The sequence below is a fragment of the Perna viridis genome, chromosome 2 (assembly GCF_037379345.1).
Source record: "Perna viridis isolate PV_CMFRI_1.1 ecotype Kerala chromosome 2, ASM3737934v1, whole genome shotgun sequence".
In the NCBI taxonomy this organism is placed as follows: Eukaryota; Metazoa; Mollusca; class Bivalvia; order Mytilida; family Mytilidae; genus Perna; species Perna viridis.
In genome coordinates this window covers 15,923,832-15,947,699 of record NC_142446.1, presented here as the reverse complement: position 1 = coordinate 15,947,699, position 23,868 = coordinate 15,923,832, and the positions used below count along the sequence as shown (strand labels likewise).

The 23,868-nt window shown below is 33.6% G+C and overlaps 1 protein-coding gene across 9 annotated transcripts; it reads right to left on the bottom strand.

Annotated features, from left to right (window-relative positions):
* Nucleotides 1–1,600: 1,600 nt before the first annotated feature.
* Nucleotides 1,601–23,864, bottom strand: LOC148623810 (uncharacterized). 9 transcript variants are annotated; one of them, XM_088565967.1, is made up of 3 exons: nucleotides 23,795–23,842; nucleotides 20,743–20,783; nucleotides 18,750–20,065 (listed from the first exon to the last, which is right to left on the bottom strand). In XM_088565967.1, the coding sequence occupies exon 3, from the start codon at nucleotides 20,062–20,064 to the stop codon at nucleotides 19,150–19,152; it is 915 nt and encodes a 304-aa protein (XP_088422093.1). In that variant the 5' UTR covers nucleotide 20,065; nucleotides 20,743–20,783; nucleotides 23,795–23,842; the 3' UTR covers nucleotides 18,750–19,149. The 9 variants fall into 9 exon arrangements, with proteins under 9 accessions (XP_088422098.1, XP_088422096.1, XP_088422097.1 ...); XM_088565968.1 differs by lacking the exon at nucleotides 23,795–23,842 and adding an exon at nucleotides 22,579–22,922; XM_088565972.1 differs by lacking the exons at nucleotides 18,750–20,065; nucleotides 20,743–20,783 and adding an exon at nucleotides 1,601–2,721 and having other exon boundaries at nucleotides 23,795–23,851.
* Between the last annotated feature and the right edge of the window lie 4 nt (nucleotides 23,865–23,868).

The window sequence follows — 23,868 nt, the reverse complement described above, 5'->3', positions numbered from 1 at the left end:
CTGAAATATTGCTGAAATGTTGCTGCTCGGATGTTAAACCTCAACAATCAATCAATCAATCAAAGTAAGTCCAATTTTGGGTGCATATCGATATAAAACCGAAGGATCATTGAAATATAATAATTAAGTATTTTGTGTATTACCCTAAAACATAGGAACGTATATTACAAGGATCAGAAATTTTATTAATTATCCAGTTAATTGATAAAATCGTCACATAACAAAGTGATGATTCTTGACCAATGAAATTGCAGTATTTTAGTTTTCTTCGTGGAGCATCTGAGGCTCAGAGTACAAGAGGGAAAATTCTGCATTTTATAGCTTTGACAATGTACTGTAGCCACAGCTATAAAAATAGACGTATACGTACATTGCATATCCAGGTGAAGGTCCAGGGGTTTGGAAACCCCTTCCTTTTAATGGAAACGTTTAAAACTAAAGGATTTACCCTGTCATTCAGTTATTCAACACCCCGGTTTAGCTCATTATATTTTTCACCAAGACTTCCTTTGCAGAGGCACTTCGAATAACTAATATGCTTAGACAATCAATAGGGCCACATTGTGGACGTGAACAGATCGAAAGAATAAGTCAACTAGGAGGACGTTAAGGATCGTGAACCACTAATTAGGAGCTCATCAATTTATTTTTGTTACTTTTCAATAATTACACCAAAACTGCAACTTTTACAAACAAAGCAAGGGTGTTTGAAAAAATGGCAGCTATTTACCAAGTCATGTTTCATTGTATAAATTTGATATTGGATACATAGTTTATAAGAAAATGTAAAAGGCAACACTTTGCCCGATGCATTTTAACGTTGAAGTGAATATAATTTATTAAGATTTCTACCAATTTCTCAGAAAATTATATGCTGCTGCTAGGTTTTGTGGAAATTTGGCGAATTGTTTTATTAGATATGAGCTCCATTTTTTTCTTTTTGAGTTGTAGGATTTCATTCATACAAAAGAATATGGGATGATTTTTATGTTCTGGGACTATATATATTCAAAAAAACCCTTGCAGCAATGTCCAAGAAACTTTGTGAATTGTTTATTTATAAGGACATGAGCTCCGTTTCAATTTTTGTAACTTTCCGACTTGACAATTAAGAATTTAAGGGACTTACAGTTAATAAAATTTAAGACGTTGACGGAAGCTATTTTCTGACTTGGTGCCATCCTGGGGTATGGAAGAACCGCTTACATTGTAGGAGTAGGCATAATCAATGCTCTGCTAAAATTAACTCCCAATAAATCCGTGATTTTCTCATTTTCACCATAAACCCCTTCCGGTTCTGGTTAAATTCCCTATCTTGTGTCAAATGTTTAATCTCAATTCAAAATTCGAAGTTGCATCAAGTTCGAATGGTGTGGCCTAACAGTTCACGGTTCGACCTCTGCCGTCGTGTCAAGCTGTATCCTGCGTAAAATTTGATTAATTTAACAAATTAATATATGTAGGGAATCTATATAACCTTACCTGTAATTAAAGGTAAGGAGGACACAGGTAACAAAAACATCAAACGTATACAATGGTTTGTATGTGTGTGTGTGTGTGTTGTGCAACATTCCCATTTTTGTTCAATAAAATAATGTCACTGTTTATAACATTTATTCTAGAAATACAATTCATATTATTGCGAAATAAAATAGGGGAGATGGAAAATTCTTCACACGGCGCAGCTTGATACAAACGCAAACTCAGAACGGTTGTGGCAAGTATGATTACATCAATTAAGCTTGATACAGCTCTATTGAACATTTTGACACAAGATAAAAATTTGACCAGAATAGAAGTGGTTCCTTTTGGACCCGTAATTGCTGAATGGTTCAGATTATAACCTCTAAAATAAAGCTCAGCCTTCATTTGGGGGCAAACCTCCTTGCGGTACAGCTCAAAAGAGATCAATTTATCCATAATCAAGTCAATTCTATCTCAGCCTCCCCTTTGTGGTATGGCACCGTGTACAATTTCAAAGAGATCCAATTTAAGTTACTATAGTTACGGACGACGACGACAACGTGATTCCATATCTTTTTTGTGGTCGCTTTAAAAGGTCATAAAATGGACATGAAAGAAAGTCACAGAAAAAGTTACAAATAATTAAATTGAGAGTTATTCTTTATATCAAAGATTGTGCCACAGTTCTCCGGCCTATATTACAACATTAAACAACTTATCACACAGTGCTTATGAAGATGCATGCTACCCGTGAATATGTTTACAGAAAAATTCCGATGATACACTTATTTACATATTTTAAGACTCCTGAGGTTTCTTTCTCATCAGAGTCTGTACCAGTACATCACCATGACACATGTCTGGTTTACACCAGCAGCCAAGAGTTTTGCCACGTAATTCCTCTATGGATTCAAGAAGAGTTTGTCCATCATGCTTTGTTTGATCGTTAAATAAATACTCCCTGTACATTTCAGTACAACGATCTCTTCCATGTTTATCAACTTTAAATGGATTTTGCCATTTACTACCAACTGCTCCTGGAACATAGTGTGTCATATCACGGCCAATGTATACGTGATTTGCGTCTTGTAGCCACTCCACTAAGTCTTTATAGCCTTGTTGGTTAAGCGCTTTCTTCTTCACACAAACAACCTTTGTCGGAGGAGGTCGTTTAGTTTGAACTTTTCTCGGTCTCTCACTACTACTAATGACATTTTGGCTTTCTATTTTAAAATCAGCCATTACTGTTTTCCCACTCTGAATAAAAACAAACAGAAACTCTATTAATACGTAAAAAATAGTCTTAAAACGCACATTTTCATTTTTCAAAACTATTTATATCTTAATTTGATTTTTTGAAAGATAATAACACATGCGTAAGAGGTCGTTTCATAATAAGACAGTTGTGCGCTACCGTAAAACGGTGGAGTTTATTGTACGGCGTAGCAGTATGGGTAGAAACGGCTAATATTAGGTTAAAGTACGAAAAAAAACAAAAATTAAATTTAAATTAAATACACGTGATGTACATCAAAATAAGCATTTACAATGAGAAAGCATTCTCACGAAGAACTGAATGAACAGTTGGGCAGGAAGACAAACCATTTAGGATTGATACCGCTCTTAATTTTAATGAAATATTCGACAGAGGATAAAAATTTTACAAAAATCAAAATGGTCCTCTCCCCTATTCATAATGGGTTCCAGTCACGTCCCCCCAAAAATAATTATAGCCTTACTTTACCGTTGAAACTATTTTAAATGATTAATTCACTTATCGCCCGGTTATTGTCGTGACATAAGGCAAATGTTTATTTCTGGTCCCTAATTCCTAAAAGGCTCAAATCATAACCCCCAAAATAAATCCAAGTCTTCCATTGTGATATGGCATCATGTGCACAGGAACCTATGTGGATGCCCCGCCTCCTTTTTCAATCTGACAGAATTTTCACTTTTTCTTCCTTTTTCTATACAACATTGGTCACTACAATTGCAAAGTTTACCGTCAAACTGCAAAAACTGGATCATTTATATATACGTTATTATCCGGTTGGACATGAAATGTCTGGACGACGACGACGACGACGATGCATAAAACGACCGCTTTTTTTGTTGAAAATATTAACTGTGTGACAATATGAAACTCTTGAACCCAATGTAACTGCCACCTAATCAGCAGTAACCCGTCGCGTGCACAAGATTATTTACCCGATTCAACGATATCGAAGTACACATGGCCACACCATTTAATGCGGCTTTGGATTTTATATCATAATTTGCAGATAGTACATGACCTATATAAGATTTCCCTTCTCGTAAACTTTATTATAATATTATTTAGTTTTCTTTTTTAGTGTCCACCATTGAAACAAGAGGCAGTCGAAAAGCCAGAATCGCTCACCTGGCAAGCCATGCTCTATTTACTAAGCAAGTAAAGGTATCATGCTTTGTTACCATGTTTGACAAAAAAAAATTGCTGAAAAGGAGCATGTAGTGATGAATGCTGTAAGTTCAACTGAGTAACTAAGGCACTGTAAAATGTTGGAAATGCCTTCAAAGTGTTCTAGAACCTCTGGAAAAATTTTGGGCAGGAGTCCCCCATACCCTGTTATCGCACCGGGTGTGAAGGGGCATTACATCACTATACATTTGCTGAAAAAAAAAACATAAAATGAAGTTAAGTAGCAGTCCGCCTAAGAATCATGCAATTTTCATTGGAAGTGATTTATTGATGCCAGATATTTTATCCAAATTGACTTTAAATCAGTTGGATATATAAGAAAAACAATGAATAAAATGAAAAAAGGAAAAATATTTTCACCGTTACCATAGCAACAACCACTCCTTAGCAACCACCAATTGAGGGCCTAATAATCACAAAAATGTCACAATTTGAATGTATTTTTTATATCTAATGGTATAAATTTACCAAACTGAATAATTATATTACTGAAGTGTCTTATGGAAAACAATTTACAATAAAGTACAACGCAATCTGATTGGTTAAGATCTGGTTACCATAGCAACCAAAATTCTTAATTTTTGACAATTTGAAATATACAAAAATAGGCTATGTTCAGACACGTTTTGCTAACAAGATCAAGAAGATATTATCCAAATGTATGCATGGATGTGTAGTAGATGCTCTCCACTGAAACATATCAAAAATAAAAATATGTAGCATATCTTTAGTTTTTCGCTCATTTGGACCTTAAATCACCCCGTGAAGACTTTTCTTCTTCTTAACACTTTTCATACAAACATTGTCCAGACCATAACTTTTTTTGTCTTTTTACCCAGACTTCTAATATTTGGTAAGTTGGTATATCCTCTCGGGGCAGAGTGTCACGTACCGGAGTGGTTGACCTTTGACCTTGACCTTTAACCTCAAGGTCAAATAACATACAAATTTTGGCAAAATATGATACACAATTTTGTCTGTGCCATTACTTTTTGGTCTTTTTACTTTCATATCTGACCTGTTTGACATTTAAGTAAATCACATCAAGTTAGAGTGTAATGTTCTAGATTGGATGACTTCTGACCTTGGCCTTTGACTCCAAGGTCAAATGACATACAAAATTTTGGCCAAATATCATACAAAAGTTTGTCCGGGCTATGATTTTCTTTTGTCTTTTTAATTAGGCATCTGATATTTGGTATGGGGTTATGTTTTCTCAAGGCGAGGCGCCTCGTACTAGATTGGTTGACATTTGAACTTGACCTTTGACCTCATGGTCAAATAACATATAAACTTTTGACTTTCTTTATTTCCATTAACTGATCTTAAATGGTTTTAGAGAAGATTTTCAAAATTGCACATGTACATGTGGAAAAATTTAGAATTGTTTCAGGAGCCATAACACACACATTAGTAGACGAATCGTTTCTTATGATGCTGAACTATATAACCCTCCAAAAAAGGGCAACAACCTTCGAGTTGTTTGCAAAAAATTGCCTTCTGACCCCTATGTTCTATTTTTAGTAACAGCGGCCATGTTTTTACATGGATCAAAAATACCAACGGTCATTTTGTTCTGAACACGTTAAGGAACAATAATGCCAAGTTTAAAACCTGTCAGTCCAGTAGTTTCAGAGGAGATTTTTTACAATTTGTCCACGACGACGACGACGTCGACGTCGACGACGGACGCCAAGTGATGGCATAAGCTCACTTGGCCTTTGGCCAGGTGAGCTAAAAAAATCAATTTTATATCCAGGTGCAAATAGTTGGTCTATTTTAATAGCCGAACATTAGGAAGCCAAAATAAGGTAGAATCAGAAAATAAGAACACATCATGAATTTCTTTTTTGCAATAATGGCATTTCAAGTGCAACAATATGTCCATGATACATTTAAACAAGACCAATAACCCGTCGGACCGGCATCCAGTCATCTTGCTTTTTTTGTTCATTCATATAAAAAAAAAATAATCAAAATTGCGCAAAATAGACAGTGTGTACATAAATACTATAACAGTTTGAATAATATTGGTTGGATTTTACTTTTGAAGTAGGTATTCTATTTTTTGCAAATTCAATCTTGTCGCTTGTCTCCCATTACCTCCAGTTGTAAAATGCACAACATCATTAGATTCATCACCACCTTTTACTGTTCGACTTTGATGAGGTTGGGTTTGTTTGTTTGTTGGGGTTTAACGTCCGTGCAGCAATATTTCAGCTATATTCAGACGATGAACATGAAATTGATAATAAAATGAACATGAAATGATGATGAAATGAAAAAGGGATGGGACACAAGGACAATGGGGTCGACAAATTTTGATTGCCACTGGAAATAGGGAGAGTTGGGTAGGGTCGGGCAATTTAGCCTCTTGTGGTGGAGCCCTATGGTTCCTAGTCCGGGAGAATACCACAGTAGGGTTCTTTAACGTGCGAGGAACATTTGATGAGGTTGGGAGGGATATGACTATGTGTAGCAATCTTGTTTATTTTCGATTTGTGATAATGAATATGTTAATGTATTTAAGGACAAAGAAGGTAACATATATACATGTTTTTTATCATTTATTTTTGACCAAAAGGTTTGTATATTGATTTTCCTTTGTCATATACTTAGTTCAGTATTATTATTAATCTAGTATACAACAATTGTATTTATCCAGTTAAAAATGTTGAATGTTACTACATGCTGCAGTTATGTTATTCAAAAATGCACCAGTAAAAGTTTTCAAAATATTTAACAGGGGCATGAGATGAACACTAAGGACAGGGTGAAAGTCAATTACCAGCTGACACTTAAAAAAACAAAAACAATATGTATTTTGCATCTGAAAATTTAATTAAAACCAACAATCAAAATAAAAATCATGTACTAAGATATTATATGATAAACAACTTTAAACGGCCCTTTATTGTCCAACTGATTCGTACTCTCCGAATACTTTGCTTTTGTTCGAAAGAATGGAAATGGGAACTGCCTGAGACACAGCAACCAGTAATGGAGTGAAAAATTAAAGAACCAAGGCGAAATATCAGAAGTGAGTAGTACAATTTATACATTGCAATGAAATAATCATGACCCCCCACCCCGAATGATAAACTTATAAATGATTGACCCCCTCTAATTGCTCCTTTTTTAACAACCCCTTCTTTTTTGCCCCCTCCCCCCACCTGGAGATAAATAATGGCCGATCCTTTACCAGTTTTTTTTTGCCAAGTTAACGTTTGATTTCTTTTTGTTTTACAGCCACTATGAATTCCTAAACTATTTAGTAATAACCCCAAAAGTCAATCCAAATCTGACCTCATAGAGATCCATAACGGTTGGAACCAAAATCCACAAAAACTACATGTAATACCAGCCACAGGGGCTTGCTTCCACTACATATATCAAATATGCAGCCCGACTAGTATTTTATATACTATCCGAGCTGCATATTTGATATATACTAGTCTTGCTGCATATTTGATTCTAGGAACACGCTCTTGTGTAGCAACCTTCCTTTTCCTGTATGGAAACTTGTGATAAAATTTTATATACATCCACTTAAGATCGCGCGAAAACCAAATTTGTACGGACGACGACATTGACGACGGCTATTATACTACTGGAACAAAAACGCAGTCGTAAGAAAATGGCATAACAACAAAAAAAAAGTTACGTGAACAAATTTCCCTGTCAATATACACAACTACATACATGTATGGTATTCGTAATTTGAAATTCTGTTCAGTTGTCACTGACATGCTACTTCAGTAGTGCATTCTGGAAAAAGTGTCAGTCCCTGTAAGAATCAGACAATAGGTGAAACATGATAAGAAAAAAATACACCATTTTTAGTGTAATTTGACTATTTGCACCAGCAAAATCAAGGAAAACAGATTTTCCATATCACACTGGGCCATGCAGTTACAATTTCATTGAACTGCACCGAAAAATAAATATTTCAAGGGAAGATAACTCTGTCAAAAACGTCATCTTTCTAAGTAAATTGTCATTTATCCAAAGAGGTTAAACAGTCATTATTTGACACTTTTGTTGAAAACTGGAAAGACCAAGTATATAATTCCTCTAGACAACTTATGGTTTTGAAAATTATTTAACTGTATTACCACAAGATTTATTGTATGTCGATTCATATGGAGTAGTCATAAATTGCTAATTGAAACTGGCAGGTTCTTAGCCATAGATAGATCTGTACGAATATGTAATCTTTGTAACAAACAAGAATCAGGTGATGAATTTCATTATCTGTTTAATTGTACTTATTTTATTCAAGAAAGATGTAGATTCTTGTCAAAATACATAACTGACAGTCCAAATACTATTAGCTATAGGGAATTAATGAATTGTGAAGATAAATTTACTATAATAGGCCTTGCCGAATTTATTAAGATAGTGATATCTTCATTCAAATGATATTACCGTCCTGTTGTGTTCATTCATTATGTTCAACATTGTTCATAATTGTATATATGTTTATTTTGTACTACTATGCTCCACGTGGAACCTCTTGGTAAAATAAAAAAGTTTCAAAAGTTTCAAAAAGTTAAGATTCTGTTGAAAAATTTCTGAGCAAACCCAGTGATACAGAGATCTAATAATGGTCTTTTCAAATGGAGAAAGCATCCTTGAGTGATATTTTATGGTCAGATCGGTGGGTTTTTGGCTGCCATGTTTCCGATTTTTTCCCATTTTGCCTGATTCTTACAAACACTTACACTTAAAGGAGTATGAGATCTAATACCACAAATTTTCTTCTGGTACTGCAATCCTAATCTTTTTATTTGGATAAAGATAAGGCAGATTGCAGGGTGAGAGGCAATTCGGACTAAACTCTTAGATGATTAAAATTTCCTGAATAAGCACCACTAATGTGACTATAAATATAATGCCCTTACTATCAACAAAGATTAACGTAGTTACGGAAGAGTCGATCAGACATGCTGCTTACAAATATTTTAAAGATCAAATTCCTGGTAACAAACCAAGTTTTATGAAATTCTTTTCAGCAGTTTCTGAGGAGTTACAATAACGACAGACAGACAACAAGACAAGAACTATCATCATCTTCCGGTAAGGGAGTAGACTCCGCGAGGAGTGTGAAACCTCCCGGAACTTGCCGTGCAATATACATGAAAATGGGGGTCGGAAATTTAACGTTAAAAGACAAGTTTGCAATTCGTTACAATAAATGTTAAAATATATAACATAAAAGTGAAACATATTTACATTATGTACAGTGGTTGGGGTTATTTTATTTTATTATTTAGCTAGATAACATCCTTCAAATGTTAACGTGGAGATACCACTTTTGAAGGACTCTAGGGAAGGTGACATACAGATAGTTTCTTGGAGATTGTTCCAGTCTGTTATAGCGTGGGTAGAAGGAATACTTATCGAAATCTTTGTATAAACTTGCCTAATTTTAGCTAGATAACATCCTTCAAATGTTAACGTGGAGATACCACTTTTGAAGGACTCTAGGGAAGGTGACATACAGATAGTTTCTTGGAGATTGTTCCAGTCTGTTATAGCGTGGGTAGAAGGAATACTTATCGAAATCTTTGTATAAACTTGCCTAAATTTATGTTGGCCTCAAGAGCGCCTATCTGATTGTGTGAGCATATCATTTGTAACTTCCACTAACCCCCAATCATCTTATAAAGTAAAATAAGCCTTGCTTTTGGTCTGCGAGACTGAAGACACTCCCAATTAAGGGTGTTTATCATGCCAGTCACTGCACCTGGTGTTTTATTTGTGTAGTCATTGAAGACATACCTTGCGGCTTTTCTCTGAATCTGCTTAAGTTGGGCAATTTGGTTTTGTTTTTATGGATTCCAAACTGGCGAGGAGACCATTGTCAACTATATCTCTCCACACCTGAGTAGAGGATACAAACAAACACGAAACACAAGATAGCTATTTGTAGAAACGTAAACAAATAAAGAGATAAAAAGTCAACTGTTTGATGTGTAATATCATTATAACATTTGTGTAATGTAGAATTTTATGTCTTGACCAGTAAGTGATGACGTACAATGGTCTTAAGTGATACAGAGTCGTGCCAAAAGTATTAGATCACTCCAAAATTTCCGATTACATTCAACATCCGTAATGGCACGAATGCGATATGCTCTAAAATCGGGTGACTTCTGCTAGAATCTTGTTTCCATTTGATATAATTACTCTCTCGTAACCGTGATGATCCAAATGTTTTCAATCAAAACAACTGGTTACAAGGAACCAGATTAAATAGCTGGCAATGGCTATATATGGATATCGGGCCCTGATAATGTACAGTTTTGTAATGAGCCCCTATTCCTGAATCGGATTTACTGGGTAATGTTCAATGCTAACCGATCATTGCATGTAAGAGCAATCAAGGGAACCAAGGTTATAGCGGTAATCAAAAGAATGTAATCCAGGGACAAAGACCAGACTTGAAAAACAGACATACACAACAAAGAACATAAAGTAACAAAAATCATACGTACAAAGTAACAAAAACAAATGAGTAACTCGGATTCCACTAAAAACTGGAAGCATGGACCAGGTGCACCGGTAGGGTAAGCGTCCTCTGCTTTTCTAGAAACACCTGCCGAGTTGCTCATAAAAAGTCAAGTCCGGGATAGACAAACGAGGAAAAGAAAACTATGACCCGCTGAATAAATCAGTTTTCATGGTGCAGATGGATACACCATAACGATACACGAGTTCATGATGACGACTATAAACCATCTGTGATGATGACTTCAATCTTGTAGCAACATATTTGTTAGAGTTCAAGCGCGATACAAAAAGTATGGCATAACGTATGAGTTGTGATATGAACACTCCATAAACTCCTCGTTCTCACACCAGCAAGTAACACACGTAGAACACACGTGTATGATATTTATGAGGTACACTTTTATCTCGTATAAAGCTAGAACTATGACGCTAGCCTATGGCGGTAAACACGGCACAAATCTGCAGCATAACGTGGAGTAGTAATATGTAATAATGCAAATCATATGCGAATATATTTAGTACTGAAATTTAAAAAAAGTAAACGTCAGTCGGAAATAGTGTAAGATTGTAACGTCATGTCAATTTCTTGGTAAAACTAACTTGCCAATGTTCATCTATTTTCAGTCATTTCTTTTTTCAAAATGAACAATAAAAATGCAGATATTTTTCTTACTATTTGTGAAAAATTATGAAAATGAATTAAGAAAATAACACTGAAATAATGTTTTGAATAAAAGTGATTATGCTTAGAAACAAATGGAAAATTTATAAGTGACCATATACACACACACACACACACACACACACACATATTTGTGTGTGTGTGTGTGTGTGTGTGATGAACTCGTTGTAGATCGACCGAGCCGACAAACCCCGCGCTGCTGAAGGTGCTCAAAATAATTTCAGTTCCCATGAAGGATCGAATTTTAACTTAACTTATTAGACTATCGTATTGAAGTAAAAAGCTTCGCCGAGCGCACATGATACGACCGCGGCCAGTTAAACTATGTTCACCCGAGGCAAGTGTGGACAATATTAATTTTTGACACACTGAACATAGATACTTACAGTTCATTATGGATACAACAACTCATTTGGACATTGTTTAGATTTTGAAATTCAATTCAAGTATAAAGGTTTGCTTCAGAGTGTATTATTCTTCGATCACTTTGAACTTCATTATCTTATAGAGTTATAGGTTTAATTTGGTACTTCTTAAAGCTGTTGTATTGAGGCTGGTATCCAATATTATTTTTGTTCAAAATCGCACCGAAAATTAAAAAAGACGATTTTTGGGGTGCACCTGTGGTCCCTTATAATTTGTAAATTGTAAAAGATTCTGAATCTGATTGAAACTTTTATGAAGAATTTAATTTAAAAAAAAAATAAATATCAGACCAGAAATAAACTAGCTATGGTCAAGAAATAAGAAAAATCTTGTTTCTGGCCCCCTTTTCTTACCTGGCTGAAGTCAAAACCCCGAAAAATCATTTCCATTCTTTCTTCGGTAGTATAGCACCTTGATATACAATTTAAAAAACAGGGATTCATTTACTAATAGTCAAGTTATTGTTTTGTTATCAGGAAAATGCATGTGCGTAAGCCCCATAACTTCTGAAAAGTTCAAGTAAATCCCCCCAAAAAAAACAGGCGGGTCCCAGGAGCCTGAATCGTTAACCTGGTAAATTTCATATGGGCAATAACTCTAACAAGGAGCTGTCCGACAATTTTGACTTAATGAACACTTTTGTAGGACTTATCATAAGGATCATTTCATCAATTGAAAATTTCATTCTATCTATTAAAGCTTTCAAAATATTGGTTGAAAACTGCTAAAACATATTTTTTTTGCCTTCCAAGGGCAGTAACTCTAACAAGGAGTTGTCCGACAAGTTTGATTCCCGCAAACTTTCGTAGGCCTATCATAAGGACATTTCAGCGACTGAAAGTTTCATTCTATCTATCACAATTTTCAAGATATTGGCTGAACACAAAAAAAACATAATTGTTCATCTTTCAAGGACAATAATTCATACAAGGAGTCATACTCTTGTAAGCCTTATAATAAGGATCATTTCATCAATAAAAAGAATTTAGCTAAACGTAACGGTTTTGGAGATATATGAGAAAAACTACTGTCTGACCCCTATGTTCTATTTTCAGTAACAGCGGCCATGTTTTTCAATGGATCAAAACTCCCCACATAAGTTCTATGCAGGATATCCTAACGAACTTTCATACAAAGTTTTGTTCCGGTTGGTCAAGTAATGTCAGAAGAGAACAGTTTTGAAAAATTGTTGACAACGACGACGATGACAGAAGCTAAGTGTGATGGCAATAGCTCACGTGGCCTTCAGCCACGTGAGCTAAAAAAATCAATCTAAGTCTGACCACTGTGGTATAGAATTTTGTGGAACAAGATCATAAGCATTCCTATGCTTACTTTGATTCCATAAAATGCTTGTTTAAGGCCCTTTTATGGCCCCTAGTTCTAAAAAAAAAAAATCAAAAAATCAATACCACCTTTATTTCTGTGGTTTTTAGGTTACAGACCACCAATTCAACCAATGAGCATTTGGAACGTACGCAAAAATAGTCCTACGCAGAAATTACCCCTGTTCCTCATAGTGCTGTGAAAAAAGTTCTCATCTTATTTTAAAAATTTAAACAGTTTCTGAAAGGAAAAACATTTCTGTACATTTTATAGGTGCATTTTGCTTCTTGTGATGTGAAGCCTAATCTCCATAATGATTTTTAAATATACCCCTATCTTGTGAAAACACTGGGATTTCCCATGCTATTTATAGACCCTTCACTTCCGGTGACCAGTACTGCACTGCAAGTCTGCTAACCCCACATGCCATTCTGAGGATTGTGAGCTGACATATGTAGAATCATGCTGATATATAGTCATCTGCAGGTTAAAGTTAAGGTAAAGTCCAGAGAAGCCATTGAATATTGTGAAATTAGCATAGAAGCCTATGGGAAGTGGAATTAGTGGTTTTTAGCCTTAAGATGAAGCCATGGCAAAATGAAAAGTTTCTTGAAATAGCTTTAAACTACTTGAAGATCTTGTTAACTTTGCCATGAGAGGAATACACTACAAAAATCCTTCAAAATATGCATTTTTTTAAGTTATAGGTCCAAATTATGGAAAATTGGTCTTTTTGGCTGATTTTTATGTCCTATCTTGTAAAAAGTGTAGAAATTTTAGTAAAAATATCAAATATTAAACTTTGAGGGCTATATTTACCTAAATATGGTAGTAATAAGCACTTGAAATCAAGTTTTGTGTAGATTTGAGCAAAAATTAGGTTAGAAATGAGGAAAAACTCACTTTCATTACTGCGGTTAAGGCCACATAAGCATTCCCCTATGGCAACATGGAAAATCCATTATTGAGCACTTTTTTTGCTTTAGGTGCCCTTTACTGGTCATGTTTTAATGTGAAAACACTGTATTTACAAATTTAAAGCCAAATATATCACCTTTTGTGAAAATTTAAAGATTTAGGATGTTTGACATGTGATCAAGAAAAAGGGGGAGGCATGTCAGAAATAAATTTTTAAAAATAGACCAATTTCTCAGAAAATGATTACTTTTAAAACTATTTCTTCATTAATATTGTTAAAAAACAAGTTGTGATTGATATTTTTTATTTGAAAAGTCAGAAAAAGTTCTTTGCAAATATTTAATGCATTTCAGTATGGTAGAATATTTTCACTTTTTTGCTTGCACAACTTGGTTACCCTATATTTAAAAATCAAATATTTAAAAAAGTGCTTGTCACATTTCACTGAAACTTTGCAAATGCATTCAGTATGTGTGTAGGAAGATACCTGTATAGTTATTTATTTTTTCTAAGACAAAAAGTGACTCTTTAGGTTACAGACCACCAATTCAACCAATGAGCATTTGGAACGTACGCAAAAATAGTCCTACGCAGAAATTACCCCTGTTCCTCATAGTGCTGTGAAAAAAGTTCTCATCTTATTTTAAAAATTTAAACAGTTTCTGAAAGGAAAAACATTTCTGTACATTTTATAGGTGCATTTTGCTTCTTGTGATGTGAAGCCTAATCTCCATAATGATTTTTAAATATACCCCTATCTTGTGAAAACACTGGGATTTCCCATGCTATTTATAGACCCTTCACTTCCGGTGACCAGTACTGCACTGCAAGTCTGCTAACCCCACATGCCATTCTGAGGATTGTGAGCTGACATATGTAGAATCATGCTGATATATAGTCATCTGCAGGTTAAAGTTAAGGTAAAGTCCAGAGAAGCCAATGAATATTGTGAAATTAGCATAGAAGCCTATGGGAAGTGGAATTAGTGGTTTTTAGCCTTAAACCTTGTTATCAAATTTTTCAAGGATCAACCGACTAGTGTCTACAAACGACGACAACACCATACCAATATACGACCGCAATTTTTTGCGGTTGTACAAAAAGAGAGAATATACTACGGTCTTTCTTACCTTAAACAAATGTACTAATACTAATTAACTTGTAACTTATGCTGCCTTGATATTACTACTTATTGTGAAATACATTGTGTAAAAATAGAAGTCTATTTTTACACAATAGTAATATACACCTGTAATTAAATACAGGTCTATGGTAATATTCGAAGAACCTTAAACAGTCAAAAACAACAATCAATATATGTGTATTATCAATAATAATAATATTATTAGGTATAACCTTTTAGCATATAAACCAGCATAGCTCATCCCTTCTAGAGGGAGTATTGTAGACCTACATAGGGTTCATTATTGACAAATTTGAAGCGCATTTCTACCTATATAAAAAAAAATAATAAGTGCAGGACCTGGTTTCATAAAAAGTCTCAAATTAAAATTTTCATCGATTCCTTCCTCATCTAAAATTTACTTGAAATAGAAGATTTGAGGAACATCTCAATTTGAGAAATCGGGCCCGGTGCTAGCTCAGGATTTAAGAAATAGTGAAGGTCGTGACGCGAAAATGACAATGTTAATTTAGTATTTTTTTTTCAATAAAGAAAATAGAGATGCGAAAAATGCCATAAAAAGTTCAGTTTTCAAAATTTAGAATAATTCTATGATTCTTGGTTTTTATTATAAAATAATAGCCAAAAAGTAGAAAAATCCCCCCCCCCCCAAATATTTTCCCATTGAAAATTCCTAAAATTTTAAGATCACCAGAGGACAGTACAGACCGGTAACCCCTTAAAAACTTTTTGCAAACAGGTATAGTTTCAAAGCCTGGTTACAACGGAACAAAATTCTACTTGTTTGCTACAGTATAATTGAAGCGTTGAACTTCTAACGGAGGTTGAATGAATGACCCCCATTTCAGACAATATGAGTGCATCGTATTTACGAAAGTAATTGACCATTACTTTAATGTTTATAATGACCTTTAAACTTACCTCTGAGGTATGTATGAGTAGGAAAAGTTCAAAGAGGCTACAGGGGCGGATCCAGGATTTTAGATTAGAGGGGGGCGCACGGTTAAAATTTTTTTTAGGTTAAATGTTTGAAATATTCTTGTAGAGTGGTTGCAATACAGATATCTTTTGTGGCAAAATTAGTGGAAAATTAAAGTTTCAACCTTATACTGTCTAAATCTACCCTGACAAACCATGCTTTGCAATTTTTAGGGGGGGGGCGCATGCCCGCCACGCCCCCGCCTGAATCCGCCCTGGGCTACAGGTTTTTGTAAGGAAAAAGTTATGCTAGAAAATTATAGGATTGAAGACTTACAAAAGTGTCCTTTTTCACCTAATAAAATTTAAGGTATTACAAATTTCCATAATTATACAGTAATTGCAAAAAAGAACACCCCCCCCCGAAAAAAAAACCAAAAAAAAAACAAAAGAAAAACAAACAATAATAATTATAAAATCGCAATTTCTAAATGAACTCAAGCTAACATTACATTTGAAATGGAAGCCTAGTGATAAAAATTGGGAAATTTCAGATTTGTACTTTTCAATCTTTTTTTTTTGAAGTTCAATTTCAGTACACACAGTGAATCAGTCATGACAATTCTTTTCCTGACATAAACATAATTTTAGTTGTAATGAGACATTTCAAATCTATTTCTGACACGAATACAGATGAAAACGAGACAAGTGGAATTATGTCCTTTACTGAATTTGTTGAATATTCCAGTAGACTTTAATTGGAGAAAGATCCACTAAAACATGGTAATTTTTTAGGACATTTTAATCTCATCACTTTAAGCATTTAAAACTGAACTAATATGAAATAGTCTAGCAAATATCTTCAACCAATATAAATCCTACAAGTTATTCGACAAATTAGTATTCCTCTACCTTTTTTGCTAGTCTTGATAAACAACTTATTCAGTTTTTTTTTTTGTTTCAAATACTTTCAGTTTTTTTCTTTACAATCACATAAAAATGTTGTTCTTATGATATAATATATTCTTATGATTATAAGGCTTCTATTTTTATCATCTGAACTTCTATTTGAGATATTATCAATTACATGTAAGGAAAATGTTATAAAAAATCTCAATATCATTATCTTTCAGCCTTTATTAAGTTTTGATAGAAAGGCAAATTACTTTTGCCCCTTTGTTTCTTGGTGAACATCATTTAAATAATTGGAAAAATCAAAGATTAATATGAATATTATCATTTTTAGCTCTTTTATTAGTTTTCATATAAGAAGTGTAATTGCTTCGTCTAGACTAAAGCTGTGTTTGGACTGACATCAGAAGTCAGATGAATATCGTTTATTAGTACTTCTTCTTAATAGGTTGATGATAGTTTTTTTAATGCAATAATACATTTTTTAGTTGATAATGAAATTTTCAAATAATTGTACTTTTGTTTTATCATTTGGTAACACAAAAGACCTACACAAACGTACTTAAATGTTTTGTCTCTAGAAAGGATGACTAGGTATTCTTATATGGATTCCGCCTAATGGAAAAGAAGCAACGATTATTTTTATGAGATTCAGAAGGCTCAGGGTTGGGTCACAAATAATTTGTGAATCAATACTTTATGTATGTAAATTAATATAAAATGAAATTTTTACAATAATTTTTCAATATTTTGATGGTAATTTATAGTTAATTCATGACCTGTTAATTTTTTATTGTTTTGGTTATAAATTATGTATTGATCTTTGAAAAGATTGACTGATTGATTGTTAGGGTTTAACGCCCGAGTAGCAATATTTCAGCTATATTCAGGCGATGAATATGAAATGATGACGACGAAACGAAAAAAGGGATGGGACACAAGGACAATAGGGTCAACAAATTTTGATTGCCACAAGATAAAAGGGAGGGATGGGTAGGGTCGGACAATTTAGCCTCCTGTGGCGGAGTGCAAAGATTCCTACTCCTATCGAATACCACAGCAGGGTTCTTTAATGTGCACGGAACATGGCATCTTTCCCAACACGGTGCACCACTTTGGATTGTGGTCAGGTTTTCCGTATTATAGCCTGACAACTCCAGCATGTAACACGCCATGGTACCCCATTCCACCACCTGGGGCACACAACCCAGTTGGTCTGTTGGCAGAGCGCCAAGCCCCATCTAGGTTTCTTAGCACTATTTAGTTGCCTTTTACGACAAGCTTAGCGCTACTGCAGGCCAATTCTTTTGACACCCGGACCAGCACTGGGTTCTTTGAAAACAGGGAAACTGGTAATGATGATGACTAATCAATTATATATTTTATATGTGTGTAATTTAGATCTAATATGTTTAAACATTTAATTTTGTTTTTAATTTTGATCATCTAAACAGTAACTATAGTGAGTTTCATTAGAAAGAGTATATGAAGGGAACCAAGATGCTAGCGGAAATCAAAAGAATGTAATCAAGGGACAAAGGTCAGACAGGGAAAAACAGACAACATACTTCATAGAACAACTCAAATAACATGTACAAAGCAACAAAAGTAAATGAGCAACTGAGAAATGAGTAAATGAGAAGATGAACTTATTACATGGATATAATAGTTTAAAATATGTCACATTAAAAATGAGAAGGGTTTGAGTTGTATGCAGATTTTGTTTTTCTTTCCAACTGATGGAAACACAAAACAAATTTATCACTCATTATCAGATTTTGACTTAATTTCTCCATTCACATTCCGGTTTAAGACTTTCCAAGGTTTTCAGTATCCATTGCAGATGCTTTTGATTGGAATCTGGAGATCATGAAGCATGTTTTCTCAATAATTTGCTTTGAAATCTGTTAACCGATGAAAAAATTCTAGTTTGAGGAATTTTTTTTGAAAGTTTGTATAATCTGAAACTGTAGATACCCAACTAGTAAATACATATTTTATTTATAAATATTAAACATGTGTACAAAATAGATGAAACAAATTTGATCAACAGGATTCACAAACAAGCTCTTAGTTTTTATTAATTATTATTTTTAATTTATAAACCTAAATTGATTATATGTACCTCAATTTAAATTAACAAATTTTGAAACAAAAGAAACTTAATATCATGAATAAACCAAACAAAGTATATAATCGCCAAAAATACTATTTTATATGTTATAAAAAATTTCCCATGGGATAAATAGTAATAATTTCACAGGTCAATTCAATTGGCCAACTAAAATTAGACAACTAAGTAAGTTGTTAAGGTTATTTGTCGACTCAGTAATCAATGTAAATGTATTGGTCTCTAATGTTGAACTTAAATATACAGAATATTCAGAACCTATTTTCATCAACCATTTTACAAAGATGCTCAAAACTTCTATTTAGTAGATTTCGAAATACACTTGAATAGTATAACATTTTAACTATTAATTTCATAAACATAATTCTAAATATGTCAATAAAGGAATGATTAAGTCTTTCCCTTTTAGCCAAATCAAGAGTAAAGCAAATGACTGCCTCTGGAGTTAACAAATTAAATCTATGCAACAAGTTCAATCCATTTGTAAATGCTTCAGCCATTTGGGAAAAATGTGGTGGTGGTTTCAGCAATGCAGGATAAATAATTTGATCTTCGATTTCATGGCATATTTCCTTTGCTTCTTTTAATGAGTTACTACATATATTGTTTTTGTCATCTATTCCTAGTAGGTATCCAATCCATTTCCAGAAGTAGACATAGTCCTTAAGATCGCTCTGTGTAGCACAAATTCCAAATTGTCTAGGATACATTATTATAAGCCCCATAAAGCCTGCTTGAACCAATGACATATCATACTGAGACACATAAAACTTAAAATCTGATTTCTTCATCATCTCAATTCTTGTCTTGTCATGGTAACTACATACCTTTTGAATAGATTTTCTTGCTTTAGATGTTGTGTCCCATACATTACCACAATGCCAGTGAACAACATGGGCCATAGTTTTTAAGTATCTGATTAGCGATTTCTTTGGTGTATCAGATTGTTTAGTAAATACCAATGGCTCTAACAAGTTGTTTACACTTAAACCAACAACCAATGAACACATCATTGTAAAGAGACATGCTGCCATATTCCTCTTAAAGAAATTCTGACCTCTCTCAAACTGATCAAGGTTAAGTTCTTTTGGGATAGCATCACATGAGCAGGTTGGTAATGTAGTTGTTTTGTTTCCTTTTGCAAGTCTTTCCAAATGAAGGGCCATCCTGTAAAAGCAGTCATCATACAGGTATACAGACAATTATATGTATATACACATATTTGGTTTGGTTCTTGAGCATTCTGGATAGGATTTGAAGGCATCAATTTATCTTAGAAATTTAGGATAAAGGCAGAATGAAAATAGCTTTAAATATATATTTGGATGAGAAAGGAACAAAGGTAGAAATAACATAAAAAGTCAACTTCAATTAAACTTTTCAAGCAACCTTAACATTTTGATGGATGATGTTGGTGGACCAGAAAAGAAACAAATCTTAGCCATCAGGGGCGTAGCTGCCTATATACAAATACGCAGTTGTGTACTTTCGGAAAAAGTAACAAAAATAAAAACACACATTTTAAAGATGAAATAAAGGTTTTATGCAATGACTCACTGGGGGCCTTGAGTGACCCCCCCCCCCAAGACCCCTCGCCGTAATTTTGCGTACAAATAAAACATGACAGACATTATTGCAAGGCATGCAATCTGAGCAAGCATGGCAGTGGGTGCTGCAAAGAAGTATGTCTGGAGATATTTTATAATCTGGCACAAAAGAATCTTGCAAGCCACTTTGAAATAATTGAACCTGTAGTTATATAGGTGTATACATACAAAACAAAAAAAAAAAAATTTTATTTCACACATATACGTCTTAGCTTCAAAAAGTAGTCTGATATTAACCTATGGGAAACACTGGTATTGTTCCTTGTATGATGCTCACACTGAAATATAGATATATTTATGAAGTTAACACAAATATAATCATTAATATAATAAAGGTAATCAATGGGCTTTTTGTCTAAAAGCCTGTAAATTGTTTTGTCATTTCACCTAATTTCACACTACAGTGGACTGTTCATCATATACTTTTGTTACCTGACTACTTTTGTTCTATATCAAACAAAGTGTTAGAGAGAATAATTCATAAACATGTCTCTAATCACTTATTTGAAAATAAACTTTTTAATCATCAATCTGCTTTCGTTTTCTAAATAATAGGCAAACACTGATAAAAATGTCAAAAATTACACTTTCAAGAGCCATAACTCCAAGAAAGGTCAACAGATATGGAAATACCGAACATTTTACCAATTCACATTAATCATAAATCTGCTTTTGTTTATTTGGAAAACTGCCAAAAAAGGTAAAGTTAGGAAAAAAGAGCAACAACTCCAAAATTAGTAAGTGGATTATCTTGAAAATTTCAGGGAAGATAGATCTCTTTGTGCAAAAGGGCCTTTGATGTTTCTGAATTCTTTGACCTGTTATGGTTTTTAAAATATAAATGGTAATACTCCTATGTTCTATTTTTAGTAATAGAGGCCATGTATTTTGGCAATTAAGGGACCATAACAGCTACAATATCCCTCAACAATATGCTTTTCGACCAAGACAACTTAATATTGTTCTATCACAAAAGAGAGGCGAAGCATCATTTCCTAATTATGACCTTCAAAAAGTAAACATTGTAAGTAATCCAACTTGTAGATGTGGATCCAAAATAGAAACTCTATTTTTTCAAATGTCATTTATATACATGTAGTCTCTTAAGGCAAAAATTAATGAATGATCTGGCATGGTTGCCGGGAAATTTGCCAATTAATATAGAACTATTTTTATATGGACACAAGGATCTATCCAATGAACAAAATGTGTTATTACTGAAGTCTATTTTTGAATATATAAAAAAATCAAAAGAGATTCCTTGCTGCTTAAGTTTCTATTACTTCTGTTTAGCAGACGCCCAATGACACAAAAGCACACGTCTCACTTTGTTTATCTTTTCTCTTCCATATTAACCTTTCAAAAGCATTTTTCTCTCTCTTCTCTTCTTCTGTTATATATGACTAATTTTCAAAAATGTATATTTCTGTATGCATATGCTTATATTAAAGATTATTGTATATTTCTTTAACAGGGAAAGATGTAATTTTGTCTAATCCCTTTTGTATGTTATTCTACAAATAAAATATGTTTAAACTAAATCATGTTATCACTAAGCCTATTTGTCAGAAAAAAATATGCAATTAAACAGAAATTATCATTTCAAGGGAAAATACAATGTACCTAATATTTTCAATATTAAAGTGGGACATATTCTTTTATCATGTTTAATTAGATTCCTGCCTAGTGTTGATACATACAACAATTATTCAAAAGCATTATTTTACTGTTTAAAATTAACCAAGAAATATTGAGTTACAAATGTGGCCTGTTCCCTAGATAACATGCTTTGTAACACAAAAGTCAGTTCAGAAGTTAGTGATATTATTTATTATACATTTTATCAAAGGTATATCTGAATACAAATGTGCAAAGTCCAGAAAAAATATTTGAATAGTTATTTCTGCTTTACAACAAAAAGGATGAATTCTTAATTTCAAAATTAACACTAGATTATTGTTGTCATAATAAACTGCAGAAGAGTAAATTAATAACCCACAAAATAATATCAAAAGAGCTACCCTCCCTTCCCTCCTTAAACAGTTACAGTGGGTGAATAGGAAATTTACCTACCAATCTAATCTACCTACTCCATCTGATGAAGTGGAACAAAAAGTAAATCATGTATAAAGGTCCCACCTTACCTCAATCTTATCATACTGGCAAAGATTTCTGAATGTTAGTTAAGTACTAGCTTAGATAAACATATGCCATAATAAATATCATTTTCAGCTTTGGTGAGCTGCAGACATCTGTTGAGCAACTTGACCAACACAAAAATGGATAATTTGTATAAAATAGGATATTGAGATCAAAACACTATCAAGTTTCAAAGCTTCAATACTGTACATGCACTTAATCCCTGCTAAGTTTGCTAAACTTTTGTATTGTTATAGATTGTTTATTACCGTCTTACCATCAATATATACATAAAATACACATAGATTATAATACAATTAAAAATATATATTAATGGCATTCTTAAAAAAAAAGAATTATGAGAGACAATTAAAAAATTTTCCATTCAATAATTAAAATAAGCAGTTATTGAAACTAAAAACCTTAAAATCATAATCAGGAACTTAACAAACTTTGCAGAGATATAGGCCAAATTGAGTTTTTCTTGACATAGGTTTTCAACGTCAAACCCTGAACAGTTCCTGTCCAGACATCAGGATAATGCTTGTATCTGGCCCTCACTAGTCCATTATTTCTAACTAATTCGAACGCTAACCCCATCAATCAATCCCAGCTTTCCTTTCATGGCTTGGCTCCTTCTAATAATAATTTTAATGAGAATGGATGAGGTGAATATGTCAAAGAAATAACCCTACCGGGATGAAAAATGTCAGCTCAAAGCCACCCATAGTTCTTCAATGAATGATGGGAAACCCTCACACCACAGGGCAGGCTTTAATCCCCATACTGCCATAGAGATTCAGTGTCCAGAGCTCAAAAACAACATTATACACAGGTACTGTGAAATAGTTTCCCTTACAGAAAAAAAAACTGAAAGTGAAAACAAAACAAGACATGCGGAGCAGAAATTGTTGACTTGGGACTGGCGCAAAAAAATGTTGGGTTAAAGCATACATTGATGTCTGACTCTAACGCGCATGCAGTGACTGAATAATGAATTGGAGCAATCGATAGGTATAATTCTAATTAGATTGAATATGTATCTCAATTGGTGAAGAAAAAAATAATGTCAGTATGTGCTAAAAAATATATACATTGACATAATGCTTTCTCCACATTTGCAGGGACTAATAGTAAAAATAATATTTACCTTGCTTTCGATTTAGAGGTCTACTTTCATTTTAACAGAACTGGTAACATGCCTACCTCGAGGCTGGTTCTGAT